Below are 22,161 nucleotides of genomic sequence, written 5' to 3'. Positions count from 1 at the left end.
TCACTCCCCCCTCCCCCCACTCTCTCTCAAGCTTTCGCAGGGATGACATCCCAGTTACAGTCATTCTCTGGGTCCCTGTCACTATCGTCTGTCTTGCCCTCTCCTTTCCTTCAGCTCTTGGTTTTTTTCCCACCCCCACCCCCACCCCCACCCCCCAACACTGGCAACTGGCTTTCTCAGAACTTGTTGTCTGGCCTATAATTGCCCAAATTCAGTCTCTGAATGACCTTTTTGCTCTGAAGCCTGTGGCCATCTGGCGGTAATCTCCCTGTGTACAGGATTCTGAGTTCCCCAGAGAGGGTCTGGTTGGCTCCTTTTGCCTTCCTGAGCCTGCCGCATCGTTCCTGGGCTGCTGGCCAGCCTAGGAATAGGTCCCCTCAGGTCACACACAACCCAAGGCTCGTCACCAGTGGCGGGGGTACAGAGACAGGAGTTACCAGATACACGTAGGACAAGAACCACATCCTGGAACCCTTCAAATTAACTTATACCAGGTGAGTGATACTGACTCAAGCTACAAATGGGAAGTCATGGTTCATGACCTCTCCGTCATCGCTCTGTGCTAATGCAAGGGTGTGAGTAGTGAATTCAGCATCTTGCAGCCACGCTGAACGTGGCATGGAATTGCACTTTCAGTCCCAGTGTTTGTTTCATTCCTACTTTACGGTGGCAGGGATCGGCTTGCTTGGTTGTGAACAAAGTTATCCTGGTACATAAAATGGAAAATGTGGACTGTGCTGTTTTCCCAGTCCTGAAGACTTTGGATACCTCATTTGGAAGAGGTTTCCCTCAAAGGTGAGAGTCCTGTGTCGTGTCACCAGGGCAGCGAATGCCAGAGGGCAGATTGTGAACCGTCTCATCCCGAGCCCGCCTCCCCCACTCCCTGCACGCTGCAGCTGCTGGTGCCATCTCCCTGCGTTCCTTGTGGTCTTAAGTCACAAAACCAGCTGTTATTAGGTTTGCCTGAAGCGTCCGAAACAGGCTTAGAATGGGAAAACCTTGTCCCACTTTTATACAATTGGAAAACATTATAGAACTTGAGTCTCGCAAATTTCCAAAAACAACCACCCACAAAATCTAGCTTGTACGATTTAGTCACACAGAAACATGAAGAAGTAGAAAGAGTGAACTTGCTTCCGCTTGGCAGGCGGTTTCGATTTAGAAAACATGCCTCAACATTCAGTGCCTACAAATACAGGAAAGGGGTCTGGTTTTGCTTCCATTAAAAGTACCACTCCCCGAATGTTTCAGGGCTCATCAAAATTTACATTTTAGTCTCTCTTTCAACTTTTGTCTACCTGGATATTCTCATTATTTCTCCAGCTGTGGGAAACTCTCATCTTCCCATGATCCGAATTAGGTGGGATCCAGTTCCGACAACATGAGTTAATCATCACTAGAAATGCTGGCAAGAGCCAGGGATGTTTGTGTTCCTCGGGGACAGCTTAGCATCTCTGGATAAATAGTCCGGTCCAACCAACTGCCTCCTCTTGGTTTTCCTTCCCCAAACTTCCTCTCTATAAGTAGGATTAGCCAAAAGCAACTGTTGGGTCCCTCATAATTCACAAAGCAAAGATGATACTTCAAAACAGTTAGCCGTGAGCTGTCGTTGGTATTCAGTAATGTGTTTTCATATAATGTGTTTCTTCCTGCAAAATTGTACAGCAGCCATATGACTATTTTTGCCCTCAAAATCCAGCCAAATTACTTTAAAAAGAAATTTTAGTAGTTGGATTGCCAAATTCCTGTGATCTCTGTATTAAGGACTCCTGTCTCTGTGGCCTCTAGCTCGCAGGAGAGATTCTGTTCTGTGACACAGGTTATTACACAAATGAAAAGAGAAACGTCTTCTGCTTGTGTCTCCTCTTTAGAATAAGAAGATCTACTTGGACATTATTCACACGTACATGGAAGTGCATGCGACTGTTTACGGCTCCAGCACGAAGAATATTCCCAGTTATGTAAAAAACCACGGTATCCTCAGTGGACGGGACCTGCAGTTTCTTCTCCGAGAAACCAAGGTAAGTTTTTAGTAGTTTTATAAAAATTCACCAGGGATGTGGTTTATAGTTTGTTTCCATTGTCCTTGAAAATGGAATCAGAATCTTTTATGCTTTCTTTTCAACGCATAAGAGCTCTTTAGAACGTTTTGGGGCGGTGGTTTGCTAGACCAATGGTAGCTGAAAAGATAACGAATTGTGGAAGGAAACTGCTACAGTTTTGTTCATTGATTTAGTCAAAAGACGTATTTACTGAGGACCTAGTTTGCACGAGGCATCAAGCAAGGTCTGGGGATAAGGCCATAAATGGGAAAGGTAAGGCCCTGCCTCAAAGGACAAACCTTCTGATAGGGCAGCAGCTTGCGCAGTAGCCAAAGGTACCAAACACAATGCCCAACCCCTACCCAATTATCACTGTCTGAGCATTTGCTTCCCTAACCAGCTTTTCCTCGCACCTCCCCCTTCAACAGGTACGTGTTGGACACTGAGGAAGTTCAGATGAGGGAAAAGTCCCTGCAGGCTCAGAGAACAGGGATGTATTAGGAGGGATGCAGAAGATGAAAGGTGGGTGGGGTGTGGATGCACCTTGCTTTCGGCCCAGACAGGACTCAGAATCAGGTGGCGCAGGAGCCTGTGACCTACTCAGGAGAGAGCTAGAAACCAACCTGGCTAGTCTGTGTCTTGGAAAATAGTGGGAGATAAAATTGGATAAGGGGTTGAGAGTCTGATTGTCACAGACAAGGCAGAGTTCAGACCGTGTGGTGTGGGCAGCTGGCAAGACGTGGAGGGTTGATTTGCTCAGCGGTAGCATGATGACATGGGGAAGTCCACTCAGCGGTCTGTGTCCTTTCTGTAATCCTGCCGTGGAAGTACCAAATGAAGTTCAAGGACCTGTGAATAAACCAGAGTCTGACCTTGAAGCCTTGGCTGGCACTTTATTTAGATAAGCTCCCTCATGTTTATTAATAACATTCTTATTTATGAATCTTACAAATTTTATTGAGCAGCTACTATGTGCCAGGTATCATGCAAGGGATATGAGAGAAAGCGGCACATGGGTCCTTCCCTTGGTGTTTCCTAAAGCGTAGGGGAGCGTGTTTCCAACAGTGGGTTTCTCAGCTCACTGTTTCTCAGCTCTGGTTTCTGGTCCACTGTTTTCATGTCCAAGCTAGCGAGAGAGGTCAAGCAGATCGACTTCTGTGGTATAATAGTGATTGCGAGTCATCGTGCAGTACTTCACTTTTACAAAGTGTATTCACATACGCTGTCCTCTGATTCTCACAACAGCCTTAAGAGGTAGACAGGGCAGGGCTTATTGCTCACTTTATTTTAGACATGAGGAGATAGGCTAGAGAGTTTGGCTTACCCACGCTAAACTGGGGTCAAGTCTTGGAAAAGCCCTAACTTAGGGATTTTTTAATAGCAAATTTAAGCTCTGCTGGGCCCCCAGTGTACCCTACTCCCGAACACTCAAACTTAAGAGCACTTAGTGGGTATTCACCAGCCAAAAGAATATCGGTCTCCCCTTTGCCTCAGTTTCTCCATCTGTCAATGTATTTGATCTTTTCTACCTCCAAGTCATTTGTGGGATGCTATGAATAAAATAGTTGGACACATTCTTTAGCTCCTTGGCCAAAGACCTGGCTTGTGTTAATTAAGATTTAATTTCCTTCCAAGGTCATCTGTGGTCTGATAACCGTGTGTGGCTCTTCCGGAGTGAAGTGTGTCCCCAGTTTTCACGGTCTGCTTTCTGTCACCTTCCGTCTTAGGTGGATATTTTAGAATCGTCAGAATGTCCAGGCCCTTTCATGGCAAAGCTGTTTTTGCCATTTGCCTCATTTTACTTTCCTCCACTTTGGAGCATGGAAAAAGCTCAAGTTCGTTTAAAATAACATTTGGCAGAGCTGGTTCTCAGCAGCGTGTCATTTCTGTCTCGCACGCTTCTATTAACCCAACCTTGTGAATGTCTTGCTCAGCCCTGAAAATTTTAAAAGAACCCTTCCTTACCTACCGTGCATCTCCCCTGTCAGAGACTAGGAAATAGGCTGAAACCGAGATCCCTCCTGTCCAGGGGAGGACAAGAAAACAGGCCCAGAAGGCCCAGGCCATGATATCAGAGTTTGCCTGATAACCAAGGATCGCAGCTGGAACTTTGAGTACGAGGGGCATATACATTCATCCTTGAAAAGCTGGTGCCTTCAGAGGATGTCACTGATCCCATTACGGATTGCCTGTTTACCTGACGAGAATATATTAAACTACTCCGCATGGAATTATGGCTCAAACAGTTGGCAAATATGATGAGGATGAGGTAGCAGATCGCTCAGACTCCCCATGTGCACAGAACACAGCAGCAGGCACTAAAATGAATGAACCTTGGGCTTTGAAATAATGACACAAAAGACCAGCCAGGTTTTGCATTTATAACCCTTCCTGCCTCTTGCTCCTTCCTCTGTGTCTCTGAGCAATTTAAAAGCGATTTATTCCGATCCGCGTTGGAAGCGGAGCACGGGAGCTGCCGGGAAGCTAACGTCTACAGAATGAATGGGGTCCACACGCCCCTCGGACTTGTTACCGGCCGGAGAAGCAAGTCTGGTCTCCTCGAGAGGTTTAGAGACAGAGCGAGATGATTGATGCCTAATCAGCTCTGACTCATTATTTTTCCTTACGAGCCATCTTTGAATCTCTGCGCCAAGCCCAGGAAACCCTCTGCTCAGCAGAATTTTGTCCTGGCATGCCATTAACGCGCAGGCGTCATTAGCAGACTCTTGCTTCAGGGGGCCTGTGAAGACGAAAGGAATTCAGTGTCACACTAATATCGAGGCCAAAAAAGCTGCAAAGTTGTTGGAATGTAGAAGAAGACCCTTCTAACGGGGGTATAAATTTGGACGAATGAATGATTTATCAGAGGACCACGGAGGAGTCATTCAGTCCAGCGAGCTCTAGGAGTGCAATTTTAGCCAGCAAATGAGGACTCGCTAGGGTGGCATGTTTTTATTTTTGGCTTAAATCTCCTTCTCTTTTAATGTCGTTTCTATTTTCACCTTCCTAGTTTTAAGCTCTTCCTGTCCCCCTCGCCCCAGTCTTCCTTTAGGAAGCTCCTTATTTCGTTGACCACCTCGCTTAGCACACACGTGTCCAACACTGGGATAGGGGAGTGTCCGGAGCTCACCAGAGTGATTTGTGAGCCGGGCCAGGTACCTCTCTTTGTATACTCGAAAGCAAATTCTGACTGTGGGAAACCAGGGGAAACTGCTGCTGCCCTTTTTCTCCTAAACATCCTGCCACTGCCCCTCCAAGACTCTGGTGGGTCGAGACCATCCTGTTTCCCCACCATGTCAGCTCATGAGCTTACCTGTGGGACTCACCAAGAAGCCTGGACAGACTTGGCAGATGCGCAGTATGTGCTGCCCCTACCTGTCCCATCTTCACATCTGACCACATTCCCCCCGCCCCCACCCCCACCCTGTCCCTAATCAACTGTGGCTCTTCCCCCTGGACTTGGATGTGGTTGCAAAAGCTCTCTCAAAAGCCCCAGGCTTGAGGCCGTCACCACTGCCTGCAGCTCCACGAGGACAGAGAGGCTTTTCTTATCCTGTGTGCAGGTACGTTCCCAGTGCCTGGAACGGCGCCTGGCTTATAGAAGGCATTTAGATAAGTATATAAAGAATGAAGGAAACCTGCTGGCCATCTGGGATCTTTGGAATGTCTTCCTGTTCTCATGAGACATGAATCTAGATCTCCAAGATCCCCCCAGCAAGGGACATGCCCTTCTGATACCCCATGCCAGCCCCTCTGTGACATTGCCCATGGTGCCAGGTCCTGTAGGTGACAGGCCAAGAGCTTGCTTCCTTAGAGGGAGCCGCCCACCTTCTCTTGCAGATGCTGGTTCCTGTTGGCCCGCAGGCAGCCATTTCAAGCGGGTTTCATCCTGGTGAGCAGTACCTTAAACCATTCCCATGCCATATATGTGGGGGGGCACATGGCACTCACACACGTGTGCCTTTGTCCCTCCCCTCCCCATGTATGTGTGTAGAGTGAAGAGTGTACAGAGGTGTGACTCAGTAACCCCTCTGACTGCTAGAGCAAAAGCGTATCCCCACACAAACATGTTCAGCCTCCGCACTCAGAGACGCTGATTGCTGAGAAGATCTAGCTAATATTTATTCTTTTGCTCATTTATCCAAGAAATACATCTTAAGTACTACATATATCCTAGGCCTTAGTCTAGCCATTCTGGATACTGGGGTGACTCGGGCAGTTTTTCCCACAAGGAGCATACAGGTGTGCTAGAGGAGGTAGGCAAGGCAACTGTAACAATATGAGAAGTATGCAGGTAGAACTACTAATGATACAAAATAATGATACTGACATAAAACATCATCTTGATGCTATAAGTGAGGCCAATGAGTCAGCCATGTAAAATGTGATACTGTGACTTGTGAAATTAATGAAATGGCTGGGATAGTCCCACTGTGGGGGACAGGAGCCGTTGCCAGTCACGGTTTGACACATCTGTGCTGTTGTGGTACACTTGCCTGTGGGGTTTACTGTAACAACCACAGCCATTATCTCTGCCCTTTACCCTGTGCTAAGCCTTTCCTGTGAATTCTCTCTTCGTTACAAAAATCCTATGATCCTGGTACTGTTATAACCCCATGTTAACTTACTAATGAAGCAGAGACCAGGGTTTTGCTGTCTCCCTGCTGGGAACTGAGGGGTCAGCCTGGTGTGGAATTTGCATGAGAGAGCAGCTTGTAGGGGGCAGGGGGAAGTTCCCCCGAGGAGATGATGCTTGAGTGGACTTTCAATGGTGAGCATTTCAGGCTGGCCTGGCTGGACATGTCCACCTCCACAGTTTTAAATGTATGCAAATATTCTGTTACTCCAAGTTAATAAATTTACAATGGAAATTGTAATGCATTTGATTTTGTATTGAGGCTTCCAAATGACCAGTTTTTTATCTTGATGGATGCCCTTGCTTGTGGCTTGGTTTGGTCCCTTTCTGAAAAGTGTATTTAGATAACTGGACGTAATCGGGGAGTCTACCCTAGTGAGCTGGTCTCTAGGAAGTAGTCTTTGGTTTAGCAGGCAACTTTGACAAACTTTGGGCGCCCGAACACATGGGACAAGTCTCCTTGTCTTTACCTCTTTGGTCCTTCTGGTTCTTCCCTAGAGTCTTGAGGTATTGTGAGTCAGGGGCTTGTGCAGCCGGTGAGAGGATGTAGCCGACCTGGATGGGAGAGAATGTGGCCACTGTTAATCTCTTCCTTCAGCAGCAGGTGCCTGAGGGAATATAGATGGCCAGACAGAGACCCTTTGAGCTATAGGAAAGCATCACATTTCAAAAAAATAAATAGTTTTCTCCGTACCCAGCCATTGTGTGGGTTCTTTTTAAAGATATAAAAGGGATACCTATTACTAGGAATATAATGATTCCCAATCATTGTATGAGGAATAAACAAAGCATAGCAATAGCATGTGACTCATGGGACGGACCTTTCTATGTGACAATCACTGTAATCATGTCATCTCTCAGCTTTCTCTTCTGATGAATGTTTTTCAGTCCAGGTACTTCATGAAACAGTGAGAACTCATAAGTATACATGCAGTCACTGAACATCTTGTAAAAACCCACAAACTTAACTCCTGCACACCTGAGTGTCAGCTAAAGGATACAAGGACATGATATGCAGCTGCATGAAGTTGCATCTGGATTTGGACTCAGACTACTATTTATGGAACATTTACTAGGTGCTAAGCCTTGGAATACATCCTTTCCATGTAGTATTTCATGTAATCCTCATAGCAACCCCATAAAATAAAGCTTTATTGTTTTCCCCATTTTGCGCATGAAAAGACTGAGATTTAGAGAGCTTGTGTTACCTTGACTAAGGTGCTATAACTAGAGAGAACAGACTATAAACAGGCCTCAGAATCCATAGACAGAGTCATCCAGCAGTTTGCTACAGTTGCAGAACTTGGAAGTGATGGAGTCAGGACTTGAACCCCTGTCTGACTCCAGAGCGTGTGCTGTAATCGCCATATTGTTCTGGTCACTTTGTCCCAATAATGAATTCATTGGATGGCTGAGTTTGATTCATTGCTCAAACCTCCCTGCTGAGCCATCCCATCAACTTGGCTAATTAAAACTGATCAGAAAAGTCTGTGTTGAGTCTTCCTTTCTTATTTTGGATTATTTTGATATTTCACTCCCATCAAGAGTGAAAATTGACCAAACTCGTGGATAAGAACTACCTTTATCCATGTTTAAAGGATTCTTTGTTAAGTACTCCACTTAGCGGTTTAAAACAATTTCTCCTTTCATAGTGTGGAAAAATCTGAGTGGTTTTACTGGACTCTTTGACATGTAGGCATGTCCTGATCCTATGCCATGAATGAAACGGATGGTGCTTCACCTGTTCTTTCTTGATTAAGCATTAGTTCAAAAAACTGATTTTAGAGCGCGTAATCCCTCTGTTTAGAAATGCTCGTTGATGGTGCTGGAGTTGCAGCCACGGAGATGTTTCGTCATCTGGAACATCCTCATTAGATTCTGGGCTTCAAAGGTCAGGTGGAGTAGAAATAAAATACGGCCGGTTTTCTCCAGCAGAGCTAAGCCTTGGCACTTGAGTGCATTTTTGCAGTGTGTCTCTTGCTTCCATGCTGAGGAAATCTTTAAGGAGGCAGAATGATGGGGAAAGCAGGGGATTAGGGAAAAAACAACTTAGTGTGGTTAAGGTATCAATATGTGGCAAGGCCGTAAGCACCCGTGTGTTTACCAAATGCCATTCAGCGGTGATGAACTCTCTCTGCCTGCTCGGTTGTCATTCATACATCAGATGTGCTAGTTGGCCTTAATACATCCACTCCATTATAATGTCACAGGTAATGAGCATACAGGGCAAAAGAAAAAATTGCATATTGACAGAAGTGACAAAAAACTGTTATTTTGCTGTTTCCGAGTAATGCATTTCCTGCGATCCTAATTAATGTGACAAGAAAATTCATTGCCAAGAAATTGTGTGGTATTTGCTTAAGCATCATTCTAAAATTGTGAGGCTTGGGAGAGTTAGCCCAAAGTGTTTATTGTATGTGTACGGAGATATTCTGGCGCCCACAGGGCAGAAGAGATGGTGCATATTGTTATTCAGATATAATTAAACCTAGGTCACATTCAAGTCCATTAAGCAACAGCCTCAAATCCTTTTAATTAATGGGTTCAGATTGGTTGGTCTAAAGGAGCTAATTAAATTTTTTCCCAAGATTTTCTATTTAAATAGACAACATTGTACTGCTTGCATTTCCCCCGAAGTTGTTCTTTGCAATTTGGAGTTGATGAAGGTATCAGCACTTCGTGGCAGGCTCTGATTTTCAGAGGTCAGGAAACACTGCGGGCTCCAGGTCTCTGGCTGTACCCGCAGAGACACTGATCTGCATCTTCCAGCACCTTCTCAGAGTCAAGAAGATCTGGACTCCCTATGTTATCTTGTACCCAGCCACAGCCTGACCGAGGTCATCTGTTTTCTCCCTGGAGAGCTGACACATCTTCTCCAAAGTCTGATGGAGGAGGGCAGATCAGAGATCAAAAGCCTTGAGGACGGCAACCCTGCATTCTTCATATTTCATAAAGCTGGAATGTCCTAGAACTAGTACGTCCGGCCACTTCTGTCCGTTTCTCCTGCAGCTGTCGCATCTCTCCTACTCCTGAGCCGTGTCTCCAGGCCACGCCCCATACGTTCTCTCTAACAGTCTCACTTCTGCGAGCTGTATAATAAAAGATCCATAGCAGGGCCTCCCAGTGGCGTTGGAGATTTCCCTTTATCCTACACCTGCCGGGCTCCTGGCTATCCCGTGTTTTTCTCACCCCCATGGGCTCCAGTGGCTCTTCTGCCCGAGGAGAAATGGCCGGGCCAGCAGGAGCAGCTCTGGGCTTCTCAAAGCTTTTCTCTCCATCCCGCTCCCCCGTGGATGTTTCTGGCATCGTGTTCTCAGAGTTAGTAAGATAGGGAGTATCTCCAGAAAACCTGAGGTTTCAGTGCTTTGCTCCATAATTCCCTCGAGAGCTACGCGGTTCTCCAAGACGTCGCACGCGGCCGTGCTCAGCATTGGCCTGGTACCGGGTGCCCAGCACGGTTCTGTCTTCGGCAGCCTGACTTCGGCAGCCTGGCCCGGCGCCCCCAACAGCACCTTTCTGAACAGTCATCAGTTGAAGTCTGGGGAAAGGGGAATCCTCGTCTGGGCCTGGCTGTGCTCTTTCCGCGGAGTGACAGCAGAAGGAAACGATGCCCTGGGGCCCAGTTATTCTTTGTCACTTGATGTGTCCCTGGGGGCTGGAGCGATTTCATAAAGAGCTCCTCGGGGCGGGGCGAAGAAGCCCCGGCCTGGCCCTGCGGCGCAGTCCTCCAGCATGTGAGGACCCCCGCGGCGGGGGTACGTTGCTGGCGGGGCCTTTCTGTGAGATTATTTCATTTTGGGACCCGGGAATCGGCGCCACTGAGCTTCAGCGTGCCCCTTTGTCACAGCAGCTCCCAGCTGCCGCGGCCGCTCAGAGGACTTCAGGAGCGTGTCGCTGCTGCCATCTGCCTTCCGTCTCGGGGAAACACACGGGCCGCCGGCCGGACAGGGAAGCAGCCGCCTTGCAGATTGGGCAAACCCTGCACCCTCCCTCCCCACTGGGGAGGAAATAAAAACCAAGATGTTGGTGTCCCCCCAGTGAAAACCCCATTATGAAAACCCGTGTTTCCTGACCTACCGTCGTTTGAAAGTGGCTCCATTTGAACTGTAATCAAACTGCCAAGTGACCTTTCTGTCCCTCCGCCCAGCGCCCCTGAAAGGGCCTGTTGTTCCTTTGGTTCCATGAAGAAACCTTCTGTGTAGTTAAGCAAGTGTTTTTCCAGTCATGTCTCCTGGTGAGTTACAGAAAGTTGATTGTTGGGTCTTGGTGGTGGTGGTTGTTTGTTTTTCTTTTAATACATTGACCTCCCTACCCGCTCACTGCCCCCCGACACTTATTTCTTTACTTTCTTAGCAAAGAAGGAGAACACAGCTGAACAGCTTCGGGAGGACTTTCAGCGTCCCTGGTTATGGTTCTCAGATCCTGGTATAAGCTGACTTCTCTTTGCCTCACCCCCCAGGGCTTGGGAGCCTTCCAGAGCCTCTGAGGCATCCACACAGGACTGGACCACAGAATAGCCCCCTGTGAGCTAGGGACGCCCATCCTGACTGATGTGTTTATGTGGCCTGTGTTTTTCTGTCCTGCAGTTGTTTGTTGGACTCGGGTTCCCTTACGAGGGCCCAGCTCCCCTGGAGGCTATTGCAAATGGCTGCGCTTTTCTGAATCCCAAGTTCAACCCACCCAAAAGCAGCAAAAACACAGACTTTTTCATCGGCAAGCCAACTCTGAGAGAGGTAAGCATCTATCAAAACCATTCTACTTTCCATGATATGAATGACAGCCATTTATTGAGTGCTAATGCAGGTCTTAACTTCATTTAACCCAGTTGGGTGGGAGGGGGAGTGTGCAGGGGCTCAGAGACATGGGTGACCCAATCACATCATCCACTAGTCAGTGGCAGGGCCAGGATTCGAATCTGCATCTGCCTCCACAAAGTAAGGAATCTTCATTCTACCCTAACTCTTATCTTAATGTGAACACAGGCATTCTAGCCTTCTGATTTTAGCTGAACTCTGATTTCCTGAATGTGTGGTATTCAGGGAACGAGAAGCTCAAGTGGTTAGTTAGCAGATATTTGTAGAAAATCTGTTCTCCATGGTGGGCTGTGGGTGGCTTTCAAAGGACCCTCAACCTCAAGAGACGAGCTGTAACTTGGGTATTGAAATCATGCCACCTGACTTTTTCACCCACCTTTGACAGGCACCGTCCTGACAAGGAACCCTGCCCTTGCTAGAACCATATGCATGAGTTCTTATTTGAGTTGCCTTCAGAGATCCTCTTGAAAATCCACAGTGGGTGATGAATCACCATTGAGGGTAGTTGGATATAATTTAGGACAATAAACAAAATTCATTTACAGCTAAATGTGAGCGATCAAGCAGGGTGTTTCTGCATCTGGTTAGGAACAGGTGTGTGCAGGAAACTATAACATTTATTTTCTTATTATTTCTGTGTAGTTAGTAAGTGGCTCTGCAGGCAGCTGATGAAGAGGAGGTCATGGCAGCATCCTCATCATTTGGGGCCTTCCACTGGGGGATTACATTGACAGGCAGCTCTCCCACGACATAGCAATATTGAAGGACAGTTTTTAAAGCATAATATTTATTCAATTCTGCTGCTGTTAAACCTTCCTGGGTCATTTTCCCTGACCCTGTCTCCCAAATAGTCCATAAAATGCATTTGCAATGATTATTCTTTATTGATCAGTCAGAAACCTTGCCAAGTTATGGAATTGGTTATTTTGAGAGTTCTTTTCTCTGACCCTCCCTAACACTGGTGAAATGGCCAAGGGAGATGGGAGAAGATCAGTCAGATCCACAGATTATCTCGGGTTAACCTGTGCCCAGATAACCTCTGACAAGGGCTGTGTGTTTGCTTGTCTTTTCCATCTGCTAGTACAATAAATTTGAATGCTTCATTTTGAGGAGTGTTCTCTTTTTGAGAGGTCAGTTCTTTCATTCATTTCTCAACAGTATTTAATGCATACCTGTGTGCCAAATGCAGTGGGAGTTGCTAGGGCACAGAGATCAGGAGCATTCAGTCTGCTGTGGAAGAGCCTATTCTTTGGAAAGGTTTAGAAAGACACTCCCCAGCAGTGAGAACATCTCAGTTTTGGAATCTCTGCTTTAGCATGTCACTGGTTTCTTTGAAACTTTGAAGTTTTGGCTAAAAATAGACTAATAAATCATCCCTAGGATTTTTTGTTTTTGACAAATAAAAATTATATATATTTAAGGTGTACAACTTGATATACATTGTGGAATGATCACTACAATCAAGCTAATTAACATATCACCTTACATAGATACCTTTTTTGTGTGTGTGGGTGTGGTAAGGACACTTAAGATCCACCCTTTTGGCAGATTTCAAGTACACAATGCAATGTTGTTTTACTGTAGTCAGTGCTGTACAGTGACTCTCCAGAACTTACTCATCTTGCATAAGTGAAACTTGCTACCCTTTGATGAACGTCTCCCATTTCCTGCACACCCCCGACCCCTGAGAACCACCATTCTACTCTCCGCTTCTGTGAATTCAGCTATTTTGGATTCCATATTTAGGCGAGATCATGCCGTTATTTATCTGTGTCTGGCTTATTTCACTTAGCATAATGTCCTCCAGGTTTATCCCTGTTGTCGCAAATGGCAGGATTTCCTTTTTTCAGGCTACGTAATATTCCCTGTACACACACATACATGCAATTTCTTTCTCCATTCATCTGTTGATGGACACTTAGGTTGCTTCCCCATCTTGACTATTGTGAATAATACCATACTGAACGTGAGAGTGCAGATACCTCTTCAACATACAGATTTTAATTCCTTTGGATATATACCCAGTAGTGGGATTGCTGGATCATATGGTAGTCCTACTTTTAATTTTTTGAGGAACCACAGTAGTCTTTTCCATAATGGCTGTACCAATTTACATTCCCACCAACAGTGTCCAAGGGTTCCCTTTTTATTGCATTTTTGTCTATATTTGTTATCTTTTTGTCTTTTTGATAAAAGCCGTTCTAACAGGCATGAGGTGGTATCTCCTTGTGGTCTTGGTTTCCATCTCCCTGATGATTGATGATGATGAGCACCTTTTCATATATCTGTTTGCCTTTTGTATTTCTTCTTTAGAGAAATGTCTATTTGGGTCTTTTGCCTATTTTTAATTGGATTATTTGGTTTTTTTTGCTGTGGAGTTGTAAGAGTTCCTTATATATTTTGCATATTAATCCCTTATCAGATACATGGTTTAAAGATATTTTCTCCCATCCATTAGGTTGCCTTTTGATGCTGTTAGTTATATCCTTTGCTGTGCAGAAGCTTTTTAGTTTTATGTAGTTGCATTTATCTATTTTTGCTTTTATTGCCTGTGCTTTTGGTATCATATCCAAAAATTGTTTCCCAGAGCAATGTCAAGAAGCTTTTTCCCTATTTGTTTTCCTAGTAGCTGTACTTGTTTCAGCTCTTACATTTAAGCCTAATCCATTTTGAGTTGATGTTTGTTTATGGTTTGAGATAAGGATCCATTTTCATTCTTCTGTATGTGGAGATCCGGTTTTCCCAACACTATTTGTTGATGAGACTCTCCTTCCCCATGTATTCTTGGCACCTTTGTTCAGAATCAGTTGACCATAAGTGCATGGATTCTTTTCTGGTGTCTGTTCTATTCTATTGTCTCTCTGTCTGTTTTTATGCCAAAATCATCCATAGGCTTTAATTTAGGTATAGTAAATCTCTGAAGTTCTTATGCCCAAATTGTAGGTAATACTTGTCATTTTCCATGTTTTTTTTTTTAACATTTTTGTGATAAAATATACACTACATAAAATTTACCATTTAATCATTTTTAAGTGTATAAATTGCCGCCATTAAGTGTATTTGCAATGTTATGCAACCGTTACTGCCATCCATTTCCAGAACTTATTCATCATCCCAAATAGAAACTTCGTGTCCATTAAACACTAACTCCCCATCTTCCCCTCTCCCCAGCCCTTGGTAACCTCTGTTCTACTTCCTGTTTCTATGAATTTGCCTATTCTAGGTGCATCATGTAAGTGGAGTCCTATAATATTTGTCTTTTTGTGTCTGGCTCACTAACTTAGCATAATGTTTTCAAGGTTCATTCATGTCGTTACATGTGTCAGAATCTCATTCCTTTTTTAAGGCTGAATATTCCATTGCGTGTATGTACCACATTTTATTCATCCGTCCATCTGTTGACGGACATTTGGGTTGTTTCCACCTTTTGCCTCTTGTAATGCTACTATGAACACTGGTATATGTGTATCTGTTGGAGTCCCTGCTTTCAATTCTTGCAGGTATATACCTATAAGTAGACTTGTTAGAATTTACTTTTTATTTATTTTGAAATAATTTTAATCATACAGATAGTTGCACAAATAACAGAGTTCAGGTATACCCTTCATCCAGCTTCCTCTAATGGTAACTTTTACAAAACCGTAGTACAGTGATCAAAACCAAGAAATCAACATTGGTACCACAGTATTGTCCAGACCAGGGGTCCCCAACCTGCAGTGGGTTGTATAGTTATTTCATTACATATTACAATGTAATAATAATAGCAAAAAGTGCACAATAAATGTAATGTGCTTGAATCATCCTGAAACCCTGCCATCCCCCCCACCCTCTAGTCCATGGAAATATTGTTCTCCATGAAAACGGTCCTTAATGCCAAAAAGGTTGGGGACTGCTGATAGACGACAGATTTTATTTGGACTTCACCAGTTTTCCACTAAGATCCTTTTTCTGTTCGTGCAACAAATTCAGGACCCCACATTACGTTAATAGTCACATCTCTTTAGTCTCCTCTAATCTGTGACAATTCAGACTTTCATTGTCACCCGTGACCTTAATGCTTGTAGAGAGTACAGGTCAGGGGATTTTTTGTACACTCTTTCTCAGTTTAGATTTGACTCATGTTTTCTCATGATGAGTTTGAGGTTACACATTTTTGGCAAGAATATCCCAGAAATGATGTGTTCTTAGCACATCATATCAGGGGGCAAATGATGTCGATATGTTTTATTACGGGTGATGTTAACCCTGATCAGTTGGTTAAGGTAGTGTTTCCTAGATTTCTCTACGATAAAGTTACTGTTTTTCTCTGGCTTAGGGGGAATACTTGGAGACTTCATGAATATCCTATTCAGATTTCCACCAATGTATTTATTGCATCATATATAATAGCAGTAAATCTTTTCCGCAATGGTTATTACTGTGATGTTCTGATGGTGATTTTCTATTTCTCTTATCATGATTTTTTTTAATGCATGAAAGGCAAAGAAACCCATGTCTTTTCTTACTGTAGTGTCTGTATACAACGCTTTGGGAAGTGAATCAAGAGTATCTTAGACTAAGTCGACAACTAGCATCTTTTTGTTAATGCTAGTTCTAACGATTTTGATGACACTTTGTGACAACTTGAGTATTTTTTCCTGAAAAAAATTTAGGACACTCTTAAACAAAATCTAAACATTGTCCAATGAGTGATGTAATGTTGCATGCATCAGAATAGTCAGTATAAAGTTATCAAGAAAAGTATCTTCGTTGTTTCCTATCAGTTGTCATCATTTAGTAATTTATTCTTTCCTGCGATCTTGGAGGGTATTCGTTCTTCATGGATAGAAAGAGAATAGGCATTGGAGGTGCTGCACAGGCATTTGATTCCTCCTGTCCCTTCAGATGAGTCTGCCAGCCCTTAAATGAGACTCCATTGGAAACACATTGTGGATCCTTTCAAAAGTTGCTCAGCAATTGCCTCACACAGATGACTGGGTTCCCCCAGGAGGGCAGGATGCAGAAGGGCGGTTGACAGATGTTTAATGTATCCCCACAGGATGGTACTAATTGCTGCACTGGGGGAATTTATCATGACACATTTCCTGTTTTCCAGGGGCCTCAAATCTGATATGGAAGAGTGGTAGGACAGATGCATGATCAGTGGAAGTACATAAAGAAATGGCTAAGTGAATTAAGGAGGGGAGTGAACTTGGAGTTGTGCCAGGTGGAGAATGTGCAGGGTTAGCTGAGAAGGGGAGAGGTGGAGGGGCCGTGCTGTAAAGGAAGAGGGGGTGGGAGGTCTCAAGCCTGAGAAGCACAAATGCTGAGAAGTTGAGGCCCAAGGTCAGTTTGCTTTCGGCAGGAGGTGAGCTTCCATTTGATGTCCTCCTCCGTCTAGCAGCATCAGACAGCTTTGAGAAGGGCCAGTGAACTTGGGCTCTCGGCCAGGTGGGCCACCCTGCTCTGTGATGTCAACTCACAAAGGCCCCCCATGGCCTCCTAACCAAAGATGCTTTTAATGGGGAAAGAGCTGTCAACAGTTCTACAGATTTCTAAGGGTAAAAAAAATCTCTAGAAGCTTTCTTTTTTCTTCAGCAAATGGAAACATCTTAACCAGAGTGTACATAATTACAAAGCAATTTTTTTGTGCCTGTTCAGATCTTTTGTGTTAAGTAACAATCGATCCACATAAATTGATCCATATCAGTTGCATATATATGTCTTCTTTGCCTTTATTTGAAGAGAAGAAAAAGTCTAGATTTGTAAATGTGAGTTTAGCTTTGTTTTTATTTTTGCATTGGACCAATGTTTCAAACCACAGTGTCTACTCAGGGGAAGAAGTTTCATGATGCCTTAAGTAATGTGATTGGTATAGGTTATACTTCATTATAAACTGGATTTTTATATTTTTCTGTAGCTCTTAAAGCAAAAATCTTCTTCTTTCAATAGATTCAGGGAGTACAGATGGAGTTTTGTTACATGGATATATTGTATCGTGGTGAAGTCTGGGCTTTTTAGTGTACCTGTCACCCGAATAGTGTACATTGTGCCCAGTGGGTAATTATTCATTTCTCACCCCCCTTCCGTTCTCCCCGCTTCTGAGTCTGCAATGTCTATTATCTTCATATTGGGAAATATATTAGTAGATTCTTGATCATTATTCTGACATTTTGTAAACCATTAGAAATTCTCTTGCTTCAGGGTTTTTTCCTAATAAAGAGAACTCATGTTCTCCTTGGAGATTTAATAGCCACTCTGAAGTCATGTCTCATATTTAATAAGATCTTCATTACTTTTATAAACTATACTTCAGTAAATTTACTGATTGATATACAATGAGGTAGCTTAGATCAGATGGTTCTCAATAAATTAACAAGGAGGAACATAGCATTCAGAGGGAAACTAATGAATCACAAAAATGCCTTACTCATAAAATTAACCTTCAATAAATACAAATGAATAAAGTGATAATGGCTCAGCATTTTGTATTTTCTAAGTGCTTAGAGCAACCTTGTAAATAAGCAGGGACCTTAAAAGGGGGGAGAGGAGAGGAGAGAGGCTGCTAAAATGTAAATTACTAAATAGTGACATTGATGGCAACTTTAATTTACTCAGCTTCCATCAGAAAAACTAATTAGTTTGTTCTTCAGGCCACAAAACGAAAATGATGTGACATTTTGCTCATCTTCAGGAAAGGTCTAATACCAGCATAAATTCAGTCCTGAATTTAGGTTGGCAGGTTTTAAGAGAGTGATTAAAAGGCTGGTGCTTACGTCGGGCATTTGTCTTTGTCTTAAGAACTCAGTGGTGTCCTTTAAAATTGCCATCCTCCTTTTTGTCTAAAGCTAATAAATTGTCGAAGGATCTGGGTTTGAATGTGGTTCTGCCACTTTCTGGCTAAGTGGTCTTGGGGAAGTGTAAACCCCTCTGAATCTCAGAATCCTCATCAGTACCCCAGAAACCTGATGAATAACATATGTGCAGGAGGTCAGCACAATGCCTGGCCCAGCCCAGGGCTTCATCTATATGTGCTGAATCCAAAATATGTGAAGAGACAAAAATGGAGGTTTCCTCAGCTCCATGGGCCTGCAGAGAGTCTATAGCCTATATTGGAGTCAGAAATAAAAAGGAGAGCCAGCTTGGCCTTCAAACCAAAGGCCTCAATGCTACCAGGCTCAACACCTCTTTTTATTATATAATAAATATATTATAATGTCTACTTTTCTCTCTCCTGAAATGAAATTTATAAGTTATATAACCTGCCTACATATGTAATTTCTAGAGAATCATTCCCTAACTTGAACATAAAGGAAAATAATTGCTAATAAAGTAATGCATATTTCAGTATTATGTCATCAAGGACTATACTATACCATACCCAAGAGCTATACTAGACAATGTGATGACTCATTCCTCCTCACAATTAATGTTTGTATTTAAAAGAAATAAAACATTCTTCTGAATATGGTCAGTCTTTTTTGCTTAAGTGAAAGAGGAGCTCAAGAGTGCATGTACACACACACACACACACACACACACACACACACACAATTGCTATTAATGTGACAGCTACAAATACAGACTGATTTGGGTATGTTTTACTGTAGATGGATGTCCTGAGTGGCATTGACTTTGCTGCTCTGATTTTTCTGAAATGGTGATGGCTTGTTGGTGAAGTTTTAAATAAAACAGAGTACAGACATCTCTTGGTTTACATGGGTAATTATGTTCCTGGAAAATTCGATGTATGTTAAAACCAAATCAAAGAGTTGGATTCTATAAGACCACCTGAAAACCCCATAGCGCATTTGAAAGTAGCATGGGAAGCGGCAGGTCTTCCTGTGCAGGCCTGTCCTGCACGCTGCAAGACATCTCGTACCCATGGTTCCCCCCCATGGAGTCAGGGTGGCACCTCCGAGTCACTGTGGCAACTGAGAATGCTCTCACAGATGTCTTGAATTCCTCCTTTACACTATGACCTTAAAGGGATATGAGAATAGAGGTGGAAACAAAATTGAGGAGTAAATTTAAGTATCTTATACTTAATAGAATGTACTCTTCATGAACTCAGAATTACCAATATTCACACTTGATTTCTTTGAGCACACTTTGTTCTTAAAATAAAACTTCCTTTAGGACAAAAACTGCCATTCCTTGCTTTTCCAAACGTGATGCTAAATTATTATTCCTGAAACCATTCCAAAAATTGTTTTTCTGCTGGTATCATTTGTCTGTCTTTCACTTTGTGTGTGCCATTACTCATCCTCCTGTGACTTTACAGACTGGATTTGTCTTGTGATTTTCCATTCTTACCTGTCTATCCTAGCCAAGATAATAGATACTGGTTTGATCTTGGTGGTTTTCAGGGCTAGGTTATGGCAAGGAGTAAATGTTCATTATTTCCTGGTGTGATGTTGGGGGTTAAAGCCACCTGTAACAGCCTCCTTGTCCCCTGGTCATGACATTCTGTGTCTTCCAAGTGAGTTTCAGCATGTGAAGCCATTACTATTTTATTGTTATCTGCTTATGAATGCTTAGGCGGTTTTGATCGTCAAGGGGGGGAAGGACACCTACACAGGTACAACTGAGTACTATAAAAAGCATAACACTTCATCTAGCACAGTAAGTCTTTTAAAAAACCCTTTGTGAGGTGTTCTGTTTTTCTCTTTTCCAGCTGACATCCCAGCATCCTTACGCTGAGGTTTTCATCGGCCGGCCACACGTTTGGACTGTTGACCTCAACAATCAAGAGGAAGTAGAGGATGCAGTGAAAGCAATTTTAAATCAGAAGGTTGTTTCTTTTATTCCACTTTTCCACATCAGCTTAACCCTAGAGTTAGAAAATCGCCAAGCTGTAGGATTTGGCCTGGGGATTTCATGGATGTTCTGTAAAATGGAAACAGAACTGGTGTCCAGATGTGGGCGTGGATTCTACAGACCCTTTTGGCGTGGTTCCTGGGTCCCCGGTACAGGAGCAGGAGCTTGAGTTATACTTGCTGCAATGATCTAATTATGCTGCTCCTTCACAAAGATGTGAAAAGATAGAGCTGTTTCCTCTACAAAAAAAGAGAGAAGGATAAGGAAATATTGGGCAATGTTCTTATAGAGCATCTGTTTATTTGGTTTTTCTACCCAAATATTTTGTAGAATTTTGTAAAAGTAACATTTCTGGACTCACCTGATCAATTCAGCGGACATTTGTTAAGTACCTGCTGTACACAGAGCACCTCTGAGACCTCTGGCGGGTTTACCTCCATAAACAAACAAAGCTGGCTTCCTACCTCCAGAAGGTTATCTCCTCCAGTGGGAATGACTTCACTTATCCTTTCTCCCAACCCCACAACTGCCACAGACTCTATCAAGTGCACCCCACCCCTGGACTTCTCAGATTGGAACACTTTTTACACTTTCTATGATGTTTTCAGAGAAGCAGAGTAGTAATACTAGTAGGACAGGCTTGATGCACACAGTTTGGGTTCATATTTAATTCCAAGATTTTAAATTTATGTAACACAAAGCCCAAGAAAACTTGACCCATCAGTAACAGAGAAAACCATCAATGAAACCAGACCTGGAGATGGCCCAGATGTTGGAATTATCAGAAAACAACTTCAAAATGCTATGATAAATATATTGAAAAGTTTGGTGAAAAGGGTGGAAAATATATGTGAACAGATGGAGAATTTCAGCAAAGAGATGGAAAAATATTTTTAAGCCAAATTTTTAGAAAATGCTAAAAATGAAAAATATATCATCAGAAATGAAGAATTCTTTAGTGGGTTTATCAGTAGAATGTATGTAGCAGAGGGGGGAAAAAATGAGTGACTTTGAAGGCCTGTCAGTAGAAATAATCCAAATTGACGCAACAAGCATTCCATTGAGAAAAAAAAAAGAAATTATCTAAATTGAAAAATAAAGGGAAAGAAGAATGAAATAAAAAAGATAAGATCTGTGGGACAATAGCAAGCACCCTAACGTATGTGTAATTGGAATCTCAGAAGGAAGAGAGAATGGACCAGAAGAAATATTTGAAAAGATAATCGCAAAGAACTTTTTTTGTTTTTGTTTTTTTCAGACAGAGTCTCACTCTGTCGCCTGGGCTAGAGTGCTGTGGAGTCAGCCTAGCTCACAGCAACCTCAAACTCTTGGGCTCAAGTGATCTGATCCTCTTCCCACAGCCTCCCAAGTAGCTGGGGCTACAGGCATGCACCACCACAACTGGCTAAAGAATTTTTAAAATTAATGAATGACATGAATCTACAGATCCTAGGAGATCGGTGAACCCCCCAATCCTAGGAGCAAGATAAATATAAAGAAAAACACACCCTCACATATCATAATCAAACTGTTGAGAAGCAAAGATAAGGAAAAAAAAAAAATCTTGAAAGCAGCCAGAGAAAAATTTATTACATTTAGGGAATAATGATATTAAAGATTACCAACTTCTCATCAGAAATAATAGAGACCATAAAAAAGTTCCTGGGAGCCAGAACATGTGGGGCCTTTAAACAGACCATGACAGGCTGGGTATGGTGGCTCATGCTTATAATTCGAGCATGTTGAGAGCCTGAGGCAGGAGGATCATTTGAGGCCAGGAGTTCAGAACCAGCCTGAGCAACATAGTGAGACGTATCTCTACAAAAAATAAAAAAAATTAGCTGGGTATGGTAGCACACGCCTGTAGTCC

At 43.3% G+C, this 22,161-nt stretch overlaps 1 protein-coding gene across 1 annotated transcript in view; it reads left to right on the top strand.

The window, feature by feature from the left end:
- The window catches only part of MGAT5 (mannosyl (alpha-1,6-)-glycoprotein beta-1,6-N-acetyl-glucosaminyltransferase), a 213,135-nt gene that overhangs the window by 170,926 nt on the left and 20,048 nt on the right, over positions 1 to 22,161 (top strand). Inside the window, exons 11-13 of the mRNA XM_012650516.1 lie at positions 1,872 to 2,021; positions 11,265 to 11,411; positions 20,149 to 20,265. Coding sequence (XP_012505970.1) covers positions 1,872 to 2,021; positions 11,265 to 11,411; positions 20,149 to 20,265 — 414 coding nt within the window. The remainder of the gene's footprint in view (positions 1 to 1,871; positions 2,022 to 11,264; positions 11,412 to 20,148; positions 20,266 to 22,161) is intronic.

The sequence above is a fragment of the Propithecus coquereli genome, unplaced genomic scaffold (genome assembly GCF_000956105.1).
Source record: "Propithecus coquereli isolate 6110/MARCELLA unplaced genomic scaffold, Pcoq_1.0 Scaffold33, whole genome shotgun sequence".
NCBI lineage: Eukaryota > Metazoa > Chordata > Mammalia > Primates > Indriidae > Propithecus > Propithecus coquereli.
This window is presented reverse-complemented; position numbering and strand designations above follow the sequence as displayed.